Source organism: Doryrhamphus excisus, chromosome 3, assembly GCF_030265055.1.
Source record: "Doryrhamphus excisus isolate RoL2022-K1 chromosome 3, RoL_Dexc_1.0, whole genome shotgun sequence".
NCBI lineage: Eukaryota > Metazoa > Chordata > Actinopteri > Syngnathiformes > Syngnathidae > Doryrhamphus > Doryrhamphus excisus.
This window is the reverse complement of record NC_080468.1, coordinates 17,345,762-17,362,020: the sequence shown is the minus strand read 5'-3', so window position 1 is coordinate 17,362,020 and position 16,259 is coordinate 17,345,762. Positions and strand designations below refer to the sequence as shown.

Genomic DNA, 16,259 nt, shown 5'->3' with positions numbered 1-16,259 from the left:
CTGTCAACAACAAGGTCGCCGTGACTGGTAACAGTACCTGGGAATGTTCAGAAACACAATGCACTGGAATTTCAGCTCCTGGATCTTCGGAGTCAGATCGGTGCCGTCACACTGCAAGAGTCCGTCAAATAAAAAACCAAGTAAGAAGGACTCGGAGATGGTGAAACGGTGCCTGGTGCAAATCCAGCACATCTGTCACATGTCACGGCAGCAGCGTGGCGGCGGTCGCTCGGCGGTTGTCGTGCTGCGCTCCGCGTGTAATCACAGATTCGCACTCACCACCACTCGGACGTGCTTGGACAAGTCCCTGGAGCTCCTCTGGAGGAAATCTGAGAAGGCGGCCTGCGTCCGCGCACACGCCAGCAGAGAGAAGAGTTGATTAGACATTTTTATGCCACTAATTTAGTGTTGCTGAATAAAGTTTATTTTAAAAAAATGCTCATTTTGTTGGAAAACATTTTTTATTTAAAAATGAAATTAATTAATTCAAAATTTTTTTTTAAATAATTTTCGAAGTTTTTAAGTATGAATTATTTCAAATTAACTAAATATGTTTTTTAAAAAATTACTTATCATTCAGGCAGCGGATATAAAGCCCCCGTCCCACCTCGCTGTACTTGCAGGTGTGAGCAAAATTTGGGGATGAGTACCGCCTCGGTGTGGATTTGGGAGCATTGGAATAGCGACACTCTGATACTCTTGGCTGCATCTGGGCTTCAGAAGGCAGCGGATGCGGATGGAGGGGCCCGGCAGAGGTAAAAATCAAACTAAAGCTGCTTTTCATTCAGGTTTTCAGTGATGTGAGAAGACTAGAAACAAATGTATTTAGATGGCAGCATGTTGTTCATCTTCTAAATAAAACAAGTAGAAGGAAAAACCTTGGTGAGCCATGATTTAGCCAGTACTACACATGGTGTAGTACATGTGGTGTAGTACATTTGATCCTATTGGCCTATTTCAACACTTGCTGCTGAGACACATAATTTCATGGCCTCTTATGGCTTTCAACTACGCTGTAAGTGTGTGTGTGTGTGTGTGTGTGTGTGCGGAAAGCGACACTCACTCCTGCATAGAACATCTTGTTGCGGAAGCGACTATTAAACTTTTCAGGGTTGGCCTCTGAAAATAAGAGAAAGAGAGCTCATGAGATGATGATTCCAAACAAGCGGTGGAGTGGAGTGGGTGAAAAAAACACTGAAACTGATTCCAGCGACCTCTGGACTCGTGGAACTCCAGGGTGACGTGAGCGTCGAAGCCGAGGCTGAAGTAGTTGTTGAACACGTTGAGAGGCAGCTGAGGACAACGCACACTGTCAAGAGTCGGACACACACACACACACACGCCGGATACGTTACGTTAAAATTCACGGCGGGCTTCCGCGCCGACCTTCTGGGTGCCGTCCTCAGGCTGGGCGGCGCTCTTCTCCACTTGGAGGTTCCACCTGTCCAGCTGCACCACCGAGCCGTCCTCCACGTGACACAGGACCTTGGACACCGGCTCGTCCGTGTAGCCCTGCGGCGCACACACACATAAGCGGGTGAGATGAATGCGCAGGATGCCCGGCGCCGCGTCCGCGTCAATCTCACTTCCTGTTCTCAACCCCTTCGCCACGTCGAGTGTCCTCGCTGCGACACACGCAGCACACACACACGACACAAGATCATTGACACCCGCTGTGCGCACAAAAGAACGCTCGCGATGACGCACAATCACAACTAACGTGCACGCTCTTGACACTCGTGAGCCGCACGAGTGGACAGGAAGCAGGCTCTCGCACGCTTCCTGGAATGCGGGCGAGGCGTTTTGCGGCTTGACACGGGCAGTCAAGTACGCAGAGACGCCAGCAGGAAGTGAAATAGGGACTTGCTCACGGACAGTTTAGCTAGCGTTTCAAGCTCCAATTAACACCTTTGTAACTCCTCCCACTGTAACTCCTCCCACTGTAACTCCTCCCACAATAGCAAAAATACCACTTCTGGTCAAAGAAGGAAAACATTTAGCATGATGAATGCAACACAGGGTGTCCAAACTCTGGCCCCTGGGGGCCATTTCCAGCCCGTGGTTGTTTTTCTATTTTCAAAATAGAATTTAACAAGACAACGAAAAAAATAAACAACAGCAGCCGCAGCAAAAATTTAAACATTTCCAAGACGAAAGTCAAAACATGAAGAGAAAAAGTCCTACTCTAATGGGAAAAAACACACATTTATAAATAAACTGAGGAAAAATGATGTCATTTTATGAGCATAAAGTTGGAATAATAAATAAGAAAAAATGTTTAATTTTTTTAAAAAGTCGTAATATTATGAGAAACAGAAAACAAGTTATAATTTCTTGAATATACGCTTGGCGAAAAAGTTAAAATGTGATGGAAAAAAAGTCAAAATAGTGGAATAAAGGCATAATATTACCAGAAGGAAATGTACAAGTTCCAAAACAGCAGAAATGGGAAAAAAATGATGTAATTTTATGAGAAAAAGTTAAAATACAAAGACATAAGAGTCTTATGCTTTTTAACATTATTAGAGGCCTCTAAACATGAAATAACACCCCTATAGTCTCCTTTACACCCGTTTTAGCCAATACAGTAGACATAATGACAGAAAATAAGATATATAAGACATAGAAAAATTTAAAAGTCGTAATATTATGAGAAACAGAAAACAAGTTATAATTTCTTGAATATACGCTTGGGGAAAAAGTTAAAATGTGATGGAAAAAAAGTCAAAATAGTGGAATAAAGACATAATATTACCAGAAGGAAATGTACAAGTTCCAAAACAGCAGAAATGGGAAAAAATGATGTAATTTTATGAGAAAAAGTTAAAATACAAAGACATAACAGTCTTATTCTAATGAGAGACGAAAGTCCCGTAATATTATGAGGAAAAATAATATAATTTTAGTAGCACAGACTTGAAAAGCAACAAAGAATAACAACAAACAAATAATAATATTAATTAATTAATATTTAAAAATAATATTAATATTATGGGAATAAATTCCTAATATTATGACAAGAACATTTACAAGACGAAAAGTAAAAAAAAAAAGTTGCTATAAATGTTCTTTCAGCTCCTGCTGAGATGTAGTATATATAAAATAGTATATAGTATATAGCATGTAGTATACATCAAATAGTATATAGTATGTAGTATATGTACAATAGAATGTCCATGTCTTGTATGTGTTTTTTGTGGTTGTCTATTCTTGCAAGGAGCCAAGGTTAGGAACTCACCCCACCCCAGTTGAGCGTCCTGGCGAGGTCATTTCCTGTTCCCAGAGGAAGAACGGCCACCGGTGGCTGGGGGGTCATCTGCAGCTCGTCTAGCGTGGACAGGATCCATCCCACCTACACACACACACACACACACACACACGGAGTGTGAGCGTGAGCGGCAGGTAGTTAGCCATGGAGGACGTTGCGTTGCGGGGAGGACTCTACCGTGCCGTCTCCTCCGCAGGCCAGGATCCTCAAATTTGGCACTTTCCGATACAACTCCAACCTGAGGGGTTGGAAAGGTGGAAAAAGCAGAGAGGCCTGGTTGAGGAGTGAGAGAGGCAGTGCTGAGTGGGTGTCGGTTGAAAACTGCTCATTCTGCGTGTTGTTGAGTAAAAAAATCATAAGCGAGGGTCGGAGGTCAAGCATTTTGATGCATGGTGACGATGATAGCGGTTATGATAACGCCACAGCGCCGTTAAGGTGAGGAGGCTGCCGGGGAGGCGTACTTACGCCTCTCGAAGGCCACCCTGAGACAGGTCAAAGACTTGCCGCGGGTTCAAGATCCACATGAACATCTGGAGCACCTTGGCGCCCTGCAAGGCAAACGATACCGATGACGTACTTTAACTGTCATTGTCATCTATCATCCATCCATTCTCCACATAAGCACTCTTTTGACCAATATAGTAGCCATAATATGAGAAAATAACACATATTAAGACAAAATAAGACATGGAATAACACCCCTATATTCACATTTACACTCTTACTGACTGATATGGTAGACATAATAAGACAAAATAACACATATAAGGCATAGCAAACCTGTTTACGACATTCTAAACACAGTTTTTAACACAATTAGAGCCCTCTAGCCATGGAATAACACCCCTATAGTCACATTCACACTCTTATTGACTGATATGGTAGACATAATAAGACAAAATAACACAAATAAGACATAGCAAACCTGTTTACGACCTTATAAATACAGTTTTTAAGATGATTAAAGCCTTTTAGACATGAAATAACACCCCTATAGTCACATTCACACTCTTATTAACGATATGGTAGACATAATAAGCCAAAATGACACATATAAGGCATAGCAAACCTGTTTACGACATTCTAAACACAGTTTTTAACACAATTAGAGCCCTCTAGCCATGGAATAACACCCCTATAGTCACATTCACACTCTTATTGACGATGTGGTAGACATAATAAGAGAAAATAAGATATATAAGACATAGAAAACCTGTTTGAAACCTAATATGTTTTTTAACATGATTAGAGGCCTCTAAACATGAAATAACACCCCTATAGTCTCCTTTACACTCGTTTTAACCAATATAGTAGACATAATGACAGAAAATAAGATATATAAGACATAGAAAACCTGTTTACAACCTAATAAATATGTTTTTTAACATTATTAGAGGCCTCTAAACATGAAATAACACCCCTATAGTCTCCTTTACACTCGTTTTAACCAATATAGTAGACATAATAAGACATATAAGGCATAGCAAACCTGTTTACAATCTTCTAAATACAGTTTTTAACATAATTAGAGCCTTTTAGATATGAAATAACACCCCTAGAGTCACCTATTCTCATATAGACTAATATCGTAGCCATAATAAGAGAAAATAAGACACATTAAGCATAGAAAACCAGTTCACGACCTTCTAATAGCAGTTTTTAAGCTTATTAGAGCCTTTTAGACATGACATAACACCCCTATAGTCACCTATACTCATATTGACTAATATTGTAGAAATAATTAGAGAAAATAAGACATATTCAGCATGGAAAACCTGTTCACGACCATTCTAAATACAGTTTTTAAGATGATTAGAGCCTTTTAGACATGATATTAACACCCCTATAGTCACCTATATTCATATTGACTAATATCGTAGAAATAATACGAGAAAAATAAGACATACTAAGCATGGAAAACCTGTTAATGACATTCTAAATACAGTTTTTAAGATGATTAGAGCCTTTTAGACATGAAATAACACCCCTATAGTCCTTTACACTCCTGTTAACCAATGTAGTAGACACAATAAGAGAAAATAAGACATATAAATGCCATAGAAATACCTTCTAAATGTGCTTTTTAACATTATCAGAGCCCTGTAGAGATGACGTAATGCTATTACCCAACATAGTAGACATAACATCAGTAAATAAGACTCCATTCATGATGAAAAAGATGATAATCTAGGCTGTGATGGCGAACAAAGAACATGGCTATGCTAGTGAGATGAGGATGAAAGCGGACGCAGACCTGGTTGCCTCCACTCTTGGGGTTGACAAAGACCAGGATGGGCTTCATGAGGGGGGAGGGGAGGGGCTTCAGCATGAAGGGCCGCCATTTGGACTCCTAGGAGGAAAGAGAAGACAGACGGGAGGACAAGTCGGCCTCGTCTCGTCGTGTGTCATCTTGGCACTTACGTCCAGTCCCTTCTTGCTGGTCCTGCGCTTGAACGATGTCCGCTTTTTCCTCCTGGCCGAGTTCTTCAGGGAGTTCTACACACACACACACACACACACACACACACACACACACACACACACACACACACACATACAATGACTGTAGTGGTTAGTTCACTGTCACTGTCCCGCCTTGGTGATGCTAGGTTCTGGTTGTGCATGTTTGTGCACCTGTGGTTTCCGGACTTTGATGATCCACGACGGCGGTACGATGACGCCGGCGTGCGCCCCCAGTGAACACGGCTCCTCGATCTGGTGCAGCATGAAACACGTCACCTTGTTGTGGAACTGCAACACAGCAAATGCTCCGGTTGCTCATTTTAGCAACAATGAGGATGAAAGTAATCCAGTAAAACCTAATAAATATGCTTTATAACATGATTAGAGGCCTCTAAACATGAAATAACACCCCTATAGTCTCCTTTACACTCATTTTAACCAATATAGTAGACATAATGACAGAAAATAAGATATATAAGACATAGAAAAACTGTTTGAAACCTAATAAATATGTTTTTTAACATTATTAGAGGCCTCTAAACATGAAATAACACCCCTATAGTCTCCTTTACACTCGTTTTAACCAATATAGTAGACATAATGACAAAAAATAAGATATATAAGACATAGAAAACCTGTTTAGAACCTAATAAATATGGTTTTTAATATTATTAGAGGCCTCTAAACATGAAATAACACCCCTACAGTCTCCTTTGCACTCATTTTCACCAATATAGTAGTCACAATAAGAGAAAAGCTGTTTACCACCTTCTCCATATGGTTTTTAACATTATTAGAGGCATCTAAACAGGAAATAACACCCCTATAGTCTCCTTTACACTCGTTTTAACCAATATAGTAGTTATAATGACAGAAAATAAGATATATAAGACATAGAAAACCTGTTTGAAACCTAATAAATATGTTTTTTTAACATTATTAGAGGCCTCTAAACATGAGATAACACCCCTATAGTCTCCTTTACACTCATTGTCACCAATATAGCAGTCACATTAAGAGAACAGCTGTTTATGGCCTTCTCCACATGATTTTTAACATTATTAAAGCCCCATTAACATGAAATAACACCCCTATAGTCTCCTTTACACTCGTTTTAACCAATTTAGCGTCCACAATAACATTAAATAAGACATAAAAGACATAAAAAAACCTGCTTATGACCGTTTTAATGTGGTTTTTAACATGATTAGAGCCCTGTAGACATGGAATAACACCCCCATGGTCACCTTTACATCCTTATTGTCCAATACAATAGACATAATAAGAGTAAATAAAACATAAATAAGACATAATATGGACTCATTCATAGTATAGATGAGTGAAAAGTGTATTGTGTGCGACTTACAGCCTGTTTACACCAGGAACAGCTGATGGCGATGATTTCTTTACTGTGGAAAAACTTCTGTTGGAAGCTCTGCACAAGAAGGCCACAGTCGGCGTTGACCATACGTTCATGTCGTACACTCGGGAATAAGACGATGGCGCCACGGCAGCCATCGGGTACCAACCTTTCCGCACTGTTTGCACTTGCCCTCCTGGCGCCTCCTGTGCACCCAGTGGTGTCTCAGCACGTTCTGCTGTGGTGGGGCGGAGGGCAAACACAGTCACTCTTCTGTCACACGTTGGCAACGTGAATCCACACCCACTTACCTCTCGGAGGCAGCGTGACCCCCCCTCTCTGAACGTCGGCTTGCATCTGAAGTTGATCTGAATGGAGAAGAAGAAAGAAGAAGTCATTCCGTGGCGCTGACTCCTCTGTCACGGTCTGCGTTCCTGCGCTCCTGCGCTACCTTCTCCAGGTGTTCCATGCAGCCCGTGTGAACCACGATCTTGCAGGCGGCGCACTTCTTCCTGGGGGCCGACTTCTTCAAGCAGAAACACACAGGTTGCAGAATTTGCTCCGGTTTTTGGTCAAAATCTGCTGTTTTTGTTAACATTGCTAATGTGCTAGCATTAGCATAGCAGCATTTCTAGCCTTTTCATAGCGAAACACATATATTAACACTTAGCACCGTTATACTAGGTGCTAGCATGGTAGCATTAGCATGTTAACATTGCTGTGCTAGCATTAGCATAGCAGCATTTCTAGCCTTTTCATAGCGAAACACATATATTAACACTTAGCACCGTTATGCTAGGTGCTACCATGGTAGCATTAGCATGTTAACATTGCTAATGTGCTAGCTTTAGCATAGCAGCATTTCTAGCCTTTTCATAGCGAAACACATATATTAACACTTAGCGCTGTTATGCTAGGTGCTACCATGGTAGCATTAGCATGTTAACATTGTTAATGTGCTAGCATTAGCATAGCAGCATTTCCAGCCGTTTCATAGCGAAACACATATATTAACACTTAGCACTGTTATGCTAGGTGCTACCATGGTAGCATTAGCATGTTAACATTGCTAATGTGCTAGCTTTAGCATAGCAGCATTTCTAGCCTTTTCATAGCGAAACACATATATTAACACTTAGCACCGTTATGCTAGGTGTTAGCATGCTAATGTTAGCATTGTGAGCATGCTAACATTAGCACAGTAGCATTTTATATGTTTTCATAGGTAGACACTTACCACCATTATGCTAGGTGTTATCATGCTAATGTTAGCATGCTAACATTAACTAACATTAGCATTAACATTGTTTTTATATAAGCACTTACAATGCTAATGTTAGCATTGTGAGCATGCTAACATTAGCACAGTAGCATTTTTATTAGTTTTTATAGGTAGACTCTTATATAAGCGCTTACCACCATTTCGCTAGGTGTTAGCATGCTAATGTTAGCATGTTAACATTGCTATCATGCTAACATTAGCGTAGTCAAATTTTTATCCATTTTCATAGGTAGAATATTTCAAGATTCCAAGAAGAAAACACGCCTGTTTATCTCAAACGTGACAACACAAGGTTGCGGCGTCCTTTCAAGTGGCCAAGAAGTGCAGATGGAATATTCATGTAATTACAGTCAGCGAGAGCACAGTCTGCATTTGTTTAGACAGGCTAACATTTCTTAGCACCGGCGAGTCGTTAGAAGAATTAGACTCAAAGGGATTTATTGGATGGAGGCGGCGTCCGCGACTCACCGCGGCCTTCAGAAGGCAGGCGTCCTCTCCCAGGTAGCACAGCTCTCCCGAGCAGCTGGTCTCCATCCACAGGTGATCTCCGTTCATGGCGTTCTCCTGCAGAGGAGGGAACGTGAGGTTAGATGATGAGGAGGAGGAGGGGGATGATATCATTCACGCCAAAACGCCGGCCCACGTGGCGGTGGATAAGCGTGTCAAGCACGTAATTGCTGCTCTCGATCGGGAGGCCACCTTTCCTACAAACATACGACAGAGAGCATCCCTGATGTGTCATTAGCCAGCCATGGCTACACTGATTAGATTGTCGTGCAGAGCGCTAAAGGCCAGCCGTGACGTGGAGGAAGATTCCCTGCGGTCAGGGCTGCGGGGGGGGGGGGGTTGTGGCAGATGTGATCCCAATCAACCAATCACGCTACTTTTCACTGCATATCAAATTGTTGAAGGCTGAATGGCAGCTTTGTTTACTATTCAATATTTGCATTTTCATCTCCATGTCTAATATGTTTTATTTACTTTTATGGACACGATATATCATTATATCGTTGAATGTACAGGTGACTATAGGGGTGTTACTGCATGTCTAGGGGTCTCTAATAATGTTAAAAAGCATATTTAGAAGGTTGTAAACAGGTTTGCTCTCCCTAATATGTGGTATTTTCTCTTATTATGTCTACTATATTGGGTAATAGGAGTGTAAAGGTGACTATAGGGGTGTAATTTCATGTCTAGGGGTCTCTAATAATGTTAAAAAGAATATTTAGAAGGCTGTAAACATGTTTGCTCTCCCTAATATGTGGTATTTTCTCTTGTTATGTCTACTATACTGGGTAATAGGAGTGGGAAAGGTGACTATAGGGGTGTTATTTCATGTCTAGGGGTCTCTAATAATGTTAAAAAGAATATTTAGAAGGCTGTAAACAGGTTTGCTCTCCCTAATATGTGGTATTTTCTCTTGTTATGTCTACTATATTGGGTAATAGGAGTGTAAAGGTGACTATAGGGGTGTTATTTCATGTCTAGGGGTCTCTAATAATGTTAAAAAGCATATTTAGAAGGTTGTATACAGGTTTGCTCTCCCTAATATGTGGTATTTTCTCTTATATTCTCTTATATTTCTCTTATATTGGGTTATAGGAGTGTTAAAGTGACTATAGGGGTGTTATTTCATGTGTAGAGGGTTCTAATCACATTAAAAGGTATATTTAGAAGGTAGTAAATAGGTGTCTTTTTGTCTTATTTTCCCTTATGTCTACTATATTTGGTAATGGGGGTGTAAAGGTGACTATAGGGGTGTTATTTCATGTCTAGGGGTCTCTAATAATGTTAAAAAGCATATTTAGAAGGTTGTAAACAGGTTTCCTCTGCCTAATACATACGTTGTATTTTATCTTATTATGTCGACTATATTGGGTAACATGTGTAAAGGCGGTATTTCTTGTTTAGAGGGCTCTAATGTTAAGAATTATGTTTAGAAAGTTGTAGCCACGTTTACTATGCCCAATATGCCTTATTTTCTGTAATGTTGACGATATGAAGTAATAAGAGTGTACTTATTTTGTCTTATTGTGTCTACTATGTTGGTAACAGCAGTGTAAATGTGACTATAGGGATGTTGGTTCGTGTCTAGAGGGCTCTAGTAATGCTAAAAACTGCTTGTAAACAGGTTAACTCTTCCTAATATGTCTTATTTCATGTTATGTTATTGCCTCTTATCCTTACTGTACCAGTTTCATAAAATTTTTACCATAAAAATAATGAGCTGTTGGTCGGCATTGACCCCCAGGCCGCACTTTGGACGCCCCTGCACCGTACCACGGCGTAAAACACACCTCTACATCAGCCAAACATGACGGAGCAGCCTGGGGAGCGCGGCACACGTCTGTTACGTCCCGATGGAAAACCAAAAACGTTCTGCCGGATTCCCGGGAGTCTTTTTTTCCCGTTTGGCCGGCCTGCTGCACTCCCAGTGTCAACTCTTCGTCTTCTGAAGATTCATCTGCGCTGTGACTGTATGCCGCAGTTGGCTAAAAATAGCAGCGTGCCTTTGTGACGTTGGAGCCACTGTAAAGAAGTTGGCAGCAGTTAGCCGCCGCCGTGGCGTAATCTGGTGATTACGGACACAAATGGCACCGCTGAGGGAGAAGACATTGTCATGCAGCTGACAAAGACTCCGGGGCCAGCAAGCGCCGGGTGTTTTTATTCCAAAAGGGCCCAATCGGCTTGTTGAACGCTATGATAAATGAACATCTGAGTGCTGGAGTGCTGGATGGCGGCGGCGTTAATCAGGGAGCTCATTTCGCCATCTCTGATGTGAGATGAGTCAGGAGCAGAACCCGCTCAAAGCCACAGGCTGCAAGTCTCCACGGCATGCAAATTCACTCAAATACTAGAAAAAAAGACCAAAGAACCCAAAGCAGCGTACGTGTTGCTGACAGCAGTCTGCTAGCAAAGCTGGCGGCATGAAAATGCTAAATGTCATTTGGTGACTCAGCCCCGTTACATGACGCTGCATTGGTGGCCATGATTGTGCATTTAAAGACGGGGGTGTCCAAAGTGCCGCCGGGGGAGAATATAAAAATTATATATATATATATATATATATATATATATATATATATATATATATATATATATATATATATATATATATATATATATATATTATTTTTTTTTGTTTTTTTTTTTCAGTAATTTTACAATAATTCAAGTAATTTCTGGAAAATTACAATGCAGGAAAAATTATAATATTATGTCAATAAAGTCAAAATATTACAAAAAGTGTATTCATGAAGATTTGAAGAAGAAAGTTGGAAAAACTTAAAAACATTTTAAAAAAATTAAGTCAGAATATTAAGACAAAAAAGTTGTATTCTAATTTGACAAGATTTTAGGTGGGTAAATAATAAATTATAATAATAATAAAAATAATTTTAAAAAATAATTTAAAAAAGGCAAAATATTACAAGAAGCCAAAAGAAATAAAGTTGGAATTTTTGGAAAAAAAATTGAAATATTATGGGAATAAAGTGAGCAAAATTCACAAGAGGAAAAGCTGAAATAGCGTCCTTTCATTTGTCAACAATATGGCCATCAATGGAGGAAAAAGTAAGGACACCGCTGCTGTGTGTGTGTCTGACCGTCCAATCCATGTAGGTCCTCAGCTCCTTGTTGGGCCCGTTGGAGGCGGGGGGCAGGGCGGGCTGTGGCGGACCCAGGTGCTGCAGCCCGGAACGAGAGATGGCCTTCCTGCAACCCAAGAAGACACACAAAAAAGGGCACAGTCATCTCCACAGCCTACAATCACTGCAAGAATTTGATGGGGGGGGGGGATGTGAGTGAATTATTCACGCCGTGTCAGCACATTAGGGCGGTAGCGGCGGTGGAGGAAGGCCGGGGACGGGGAACAGCTTGCAGGAGAGACCGCCAGCGGCACTTTGGGGTGAGACGTTCTGTCGGAGGATGACTCAGCAATCATCGCTCAGTCTGACTCTTCCTCTCTTCTTTCCCGCTAATGAATTGCTGTAATTCCAGCTCTGGCTTTCTAATCTCTGCTGATCACATTAACGCCGCACAACACTTTGCGGCGAGCGGCCTGGCTCCGTGTTGCACGGCCATGCGTCACTTGCTCGCTCGCTCAGGCAAAAGGAATACAAATTCTGTCACTTCTTTTTCTCCTTTTTTTCTTCAGAAACACTTTTTTTTCTTGAGTATTTTGTATTTTGTTATGCTACCAAAATTACATTATATTGTCTCATAATATTACAAGTTTTTCTCATAATATTGCAACTTCTTTTCCTCATTAGAATATGATATTTTCTCTAAATATTTTGACTTTATTCTCGTAAAATTATGGCATTTTCATTTCTGGAGAAAAAAAATTATTCCCACAATTTGGACTTTCCTCCCATTATTTTCACTTCATTTTTGTAAATTAAAAATTTCCTCAGCAATCTTATTTTCCAAAAATGACTTTTGACTTTTTTCCCGTTTTTTCCATTTTGTTTTCAAAATTGTCCAACTAATTCAACATTTCAACTCCTTTTGTAAATGCTCTTACATAATTATGACTTTATTCCCATGATATTTCACTTTATTCTTGTTACATTGTAACTTTTGACGCAACCTTACTTTACAAAAATTACAACTTTATTCCTTGTGATGTTTGTTTATCATAAGATATATTTTTTAAACGCCACTTTTCATTAATTTTCACGTTTTTGCTGCTAAAACATCATTATTATAGCGACACATTTACTGTATATAATACATTATCATGTTAGAATAACACAGGCTGATAATAAAAAAAAATGGCCGACACCATGAGGAAGTGTGGACGTATGAAAAACCCCTGGTTGAAAGTTTGAGTGGCCGCCTGTCTAGGATTGTCAAACGGGACAAAGAGGAGTCTGTTTACACACTCTGTAACCTGATGACACACACACACACACACACACACACACACACACACACACACACACACACCTCTTGGGATAAAAATAGTACTGCGTGGGTGACACGGGCAGAAATCCACGGATGTATGCTGGCTGGACGCCTGCCACGCTGGACACACACACTCGCATCCACAGCCTTTGTTTACAACATGACCTTCTGGCTGATGCCGTCTTTTAATATCAGACTTCATCTATGCAACACTTACCTTTAGAAGCACCTGAGTGTGTGTTTATTATTCATAACCAAACCGTCCTTCCCACTTCTCTTACTTTCATCCCTGCATAAAAACTCTCAACCCATCGCTACACAAGCTACAGTAGCTACTTGAAAAGTCCATTTTCTTATTCATATATGGAATATTTTTCTCGTTAGGTCATATTTACAATCTTTTAAATATGGTTCATGACATTATTAGAGCCCTGGAGACGTGATATAACACCCCTATGGTCACCTTTACACTCCTATTACCCAATATAGTTAACTTAACAGAAAATAAGAGATTCGCTTTTTATCATTAGAGCCCTCTAGACATGAAATAACACCCCTATAGTCAACTTTACACTCCTATTACCCAATATAGTAGACATAATGAGAACATAAGACATTCAAAACCTGTTTACAACCTTCAAAATACGCTTTTTAACATTATTAGAGCCCTCTAGACGTGATATAACACCCCTACAGTCCCCTTTACACTCCGATTACCAAATATAGTTAACTTAACAGAAAATAAGAGATTCAACACCTGTTTACAACCTTCTCAATATGCTTTTCAACATTATTAGACCCCCTTAGACATAAAATAACACCCCTATAGTCACCATTACAATCCTATTACCCAATATAGTAGACATAATGAGAACATAAGACATTCAAACCCTGTTTACAACCTTCAAAATACGCTTTTTAACATTATTAGAGCCCTCTAGACGTGATATAACACCCCTACAGTCACCTTTACAGTTCTATTACCCAAAATAGTTAACTTAACAGAAAATAAGCGATTCAAAACCAGTTTACAACCTCGTCGATACGCTTTTCAACAATATTAGAGCCCTCTAGACATAAAATAACACCCCTATAGTCAACTTTACACTCCTATTACCCAATATAGTCGACATAATGAGAATATAAGACATTAAAAACCTGTTTACAACCTTGTCAATACACTTTTTAACATTATTAGAGCCCTCTAGACATGCTATAACACCCCTATAGTCACCTTTACACTCCTATTACCCAATATAGTAGACATAATGAGAACATAAGACATTCAATACCTGTTTACAACCTTCAAAATACGCTTTTTAAGATTATTAGAGCCCTCTAGACATGATATAACACCCCTACAGTCACCTTTACACTCCTATTACCCAATATAGTTGACATAATAACAGAAAATAAAAGATTCTAAACCTGTTTACAACCCTGTCAGTACGCTTTTCAACATTATTAGAGCCCTCTAGACATGAAAATAACACCCCTATAGTCACCGTTACACTCCTATTACCCAATACAGTAGGCATAATAAGAGAAAATAAGACATAAAAATACTGTACATTGCAGTCCTGTGGGACACAGGAAGTGGAAGTGCGTTTGTTTTATGGCTAATAGGAAGGAGGGAAAGTCAGGGCTTAAGAGATGTGACCCAGAAATGACGCTTTACCTGCTCTCTCACACACCCACACAAACACACACGCGTGTACACACACACACACACACACACAGTAACAGGGCATCATGGTCGGTCATCATGTTTGAGTGAGTCCTAATCTACTAAAAGCAGACGCCATCGTGGGAATTAAGGCTGGCTTCTAAAATCGACATAAAAAAACGAGCGTGAAGCTGGCGTGTGTACACACACACACACACACACACACACACAGCTGAGAGATATTTGGAGTGCAGTCAAGTTCACGCGTCTAAAAATAGACCATGTTTAATGTGCAAATCATAACATCCCATATGATTCTTTTTTTTACACTTTTCACACACAAAAAAAACCCCTAATCTCCTCTTTTCTCCTCTTCCTGCCCATCCTCCCCCTCGTGGCTTCCTCCGCCTCCCCGCAGAGGCGGGCTGCACCGCGTTGCCACGGCAACGGCGCAGCGGCGGCGGCGGCAGCTCATCGGCTAATTATACTGGCGGAGGATCCGCTGTGTGTGCCTTTGAAATATTGAAATGAGCGTGCCAACGCGCCCTCAGAAGCCGGGCTTCCCACGTCGGGCGAAGATGATGTCATCCGTGAAAGTCTTCAAGGTTGCCAACTTTTTTTCCCCACACGGCAGCTTTGGTGATGCATGACCGAGCAGCTGCAAGTGGGAGGAACTGAAGCCAACATCCTCTGGCTCGTGGAGCACACCGGGTGATTTCAGCACAATCATGGAGGAGGAGGAGGAGAAAAAGGAGGAGGAGGAGCACCAGTGTGGGCTCACACAAATCCATTTTAGGCAGATCTGAGCGGCGTTTGCGATGAGCGGTGCGGTTCCTGCCGTCAAAGGTGGCGGGCAACGCATGAACTTTCCTTCCACGCTTCCCACTGAAAAGTGCTGTGAAAAAGGAGTTCTGCGTGCCGGTTCAATTCCCCGGCAAGGCGGCGGCTGCTCGTCACTCACCTGCGGCCGAGAAGCCGATGGAAGACTCTGTTCACCCTCCCTCTCCGTCTGACGTTGATCATGGCGCTCCTCGATAAAGGGGCCCGACTCACGTGTCCCCCTGTCAGCCGCCGTCTTTCACCCGCGACCACGCCGTCCTTCAGGTAAGCAATTGTCAAAGACACCGGAGAGCCGGCGGACACCCGAGCCGCGCGGCGCCGAGTGGCGTGTCAGGTAGCTGTGTTTAGAACCGGGGGCTGGCTTTGCGGCTTTGGGTGACGAGGACCTTAAACTTTCAATCCAATCTCATGGACGGGTCTAAGAATAACGCAACTCAACACGGGACCTGTCATGGCGACCTGTTGATGGGAA

General features: G+C 41.2%; 1 protein-coding gene across 9 annotated transcripts in view; it reads right to left on the bottom strand.

Moving 5' to 3' along the window:
- dgki (diacylglycerol kinase, iota) overlaps window positions 1–16,259 on the bottom strand; it is a 44,122-nt gene that overhangs the window by 9,974 nt on the left and 17,889 nt on the right. For 4 of the 9 annotated variants that reach the window (XM_058066121.1, XM_058066118.1, XM_058066124.1 and 1 more), the window contains exons 2-18: window positions 11,979–12,087; window positions 8,842–8,937; window positions 7,543–7,617; window positions 7,403–7,459; window positions 7,261–7,326; window positions 7,098–7,166; window positions 5,903–6,019; window positions 5,690–5,764; window positions 5,523–5,618; window positions 3,734–3,816; window positions 3,446–3,506; window positions 3,239–3,352; window positions 1,387–1,512; window positions 1,215–1,293; window positions 1,064–1,119; window positions 280–342; window positions 38–111 (exon numbers count right to left, since the gene is read on the bottom strand). In XM_058066121.1, coding sequence (XP_057922104.1) covers window positions 38–111; window positions 280–342; window positions 1,064–1,119; window positions 1,215–1,293; window positions 1,387–1,512; window positions 3,239–3,352; window positions 3,446–3,506; window positions 3,734–3,816; window positions 5,523–5,618; window positions 5,690–5,764; window positions 5,903–6,019; window positions 7,098–7,166; window positions 7,261–7,326; window positions 7,403–7,459; window positions 7,543–7,617; window positions 8,842–8,937; window positions 11,979–12,087 — 1,416 coding nt within the window. Of the gene's footprint in view, window positions 1–37; window positions 112–279; window positions 343–1,063; window positions 1,120–1,214; window positions 1,294–1,386; window positions 1,513–3,238; window positions 3,353–3,445; window positions 3,507–3,733; window positions 3,817–5,522; window positions 5,619–5,689; window positions 5,765–5,902; window positions 6,020–7,097; window positions 7,167–7,260; window positions 7,330–7,402; window positions 7,460–7,542; window positions 7,618–8,841; window positions 8,938–11,978; window positions 12,088–16,259 lie in introns of all 9 variants that reach the window. The other 5 variants (XM_058066116.1, XM_058066117.1, XM_058066122.1 and 2 more) reach the window with 2 other exon arrangements.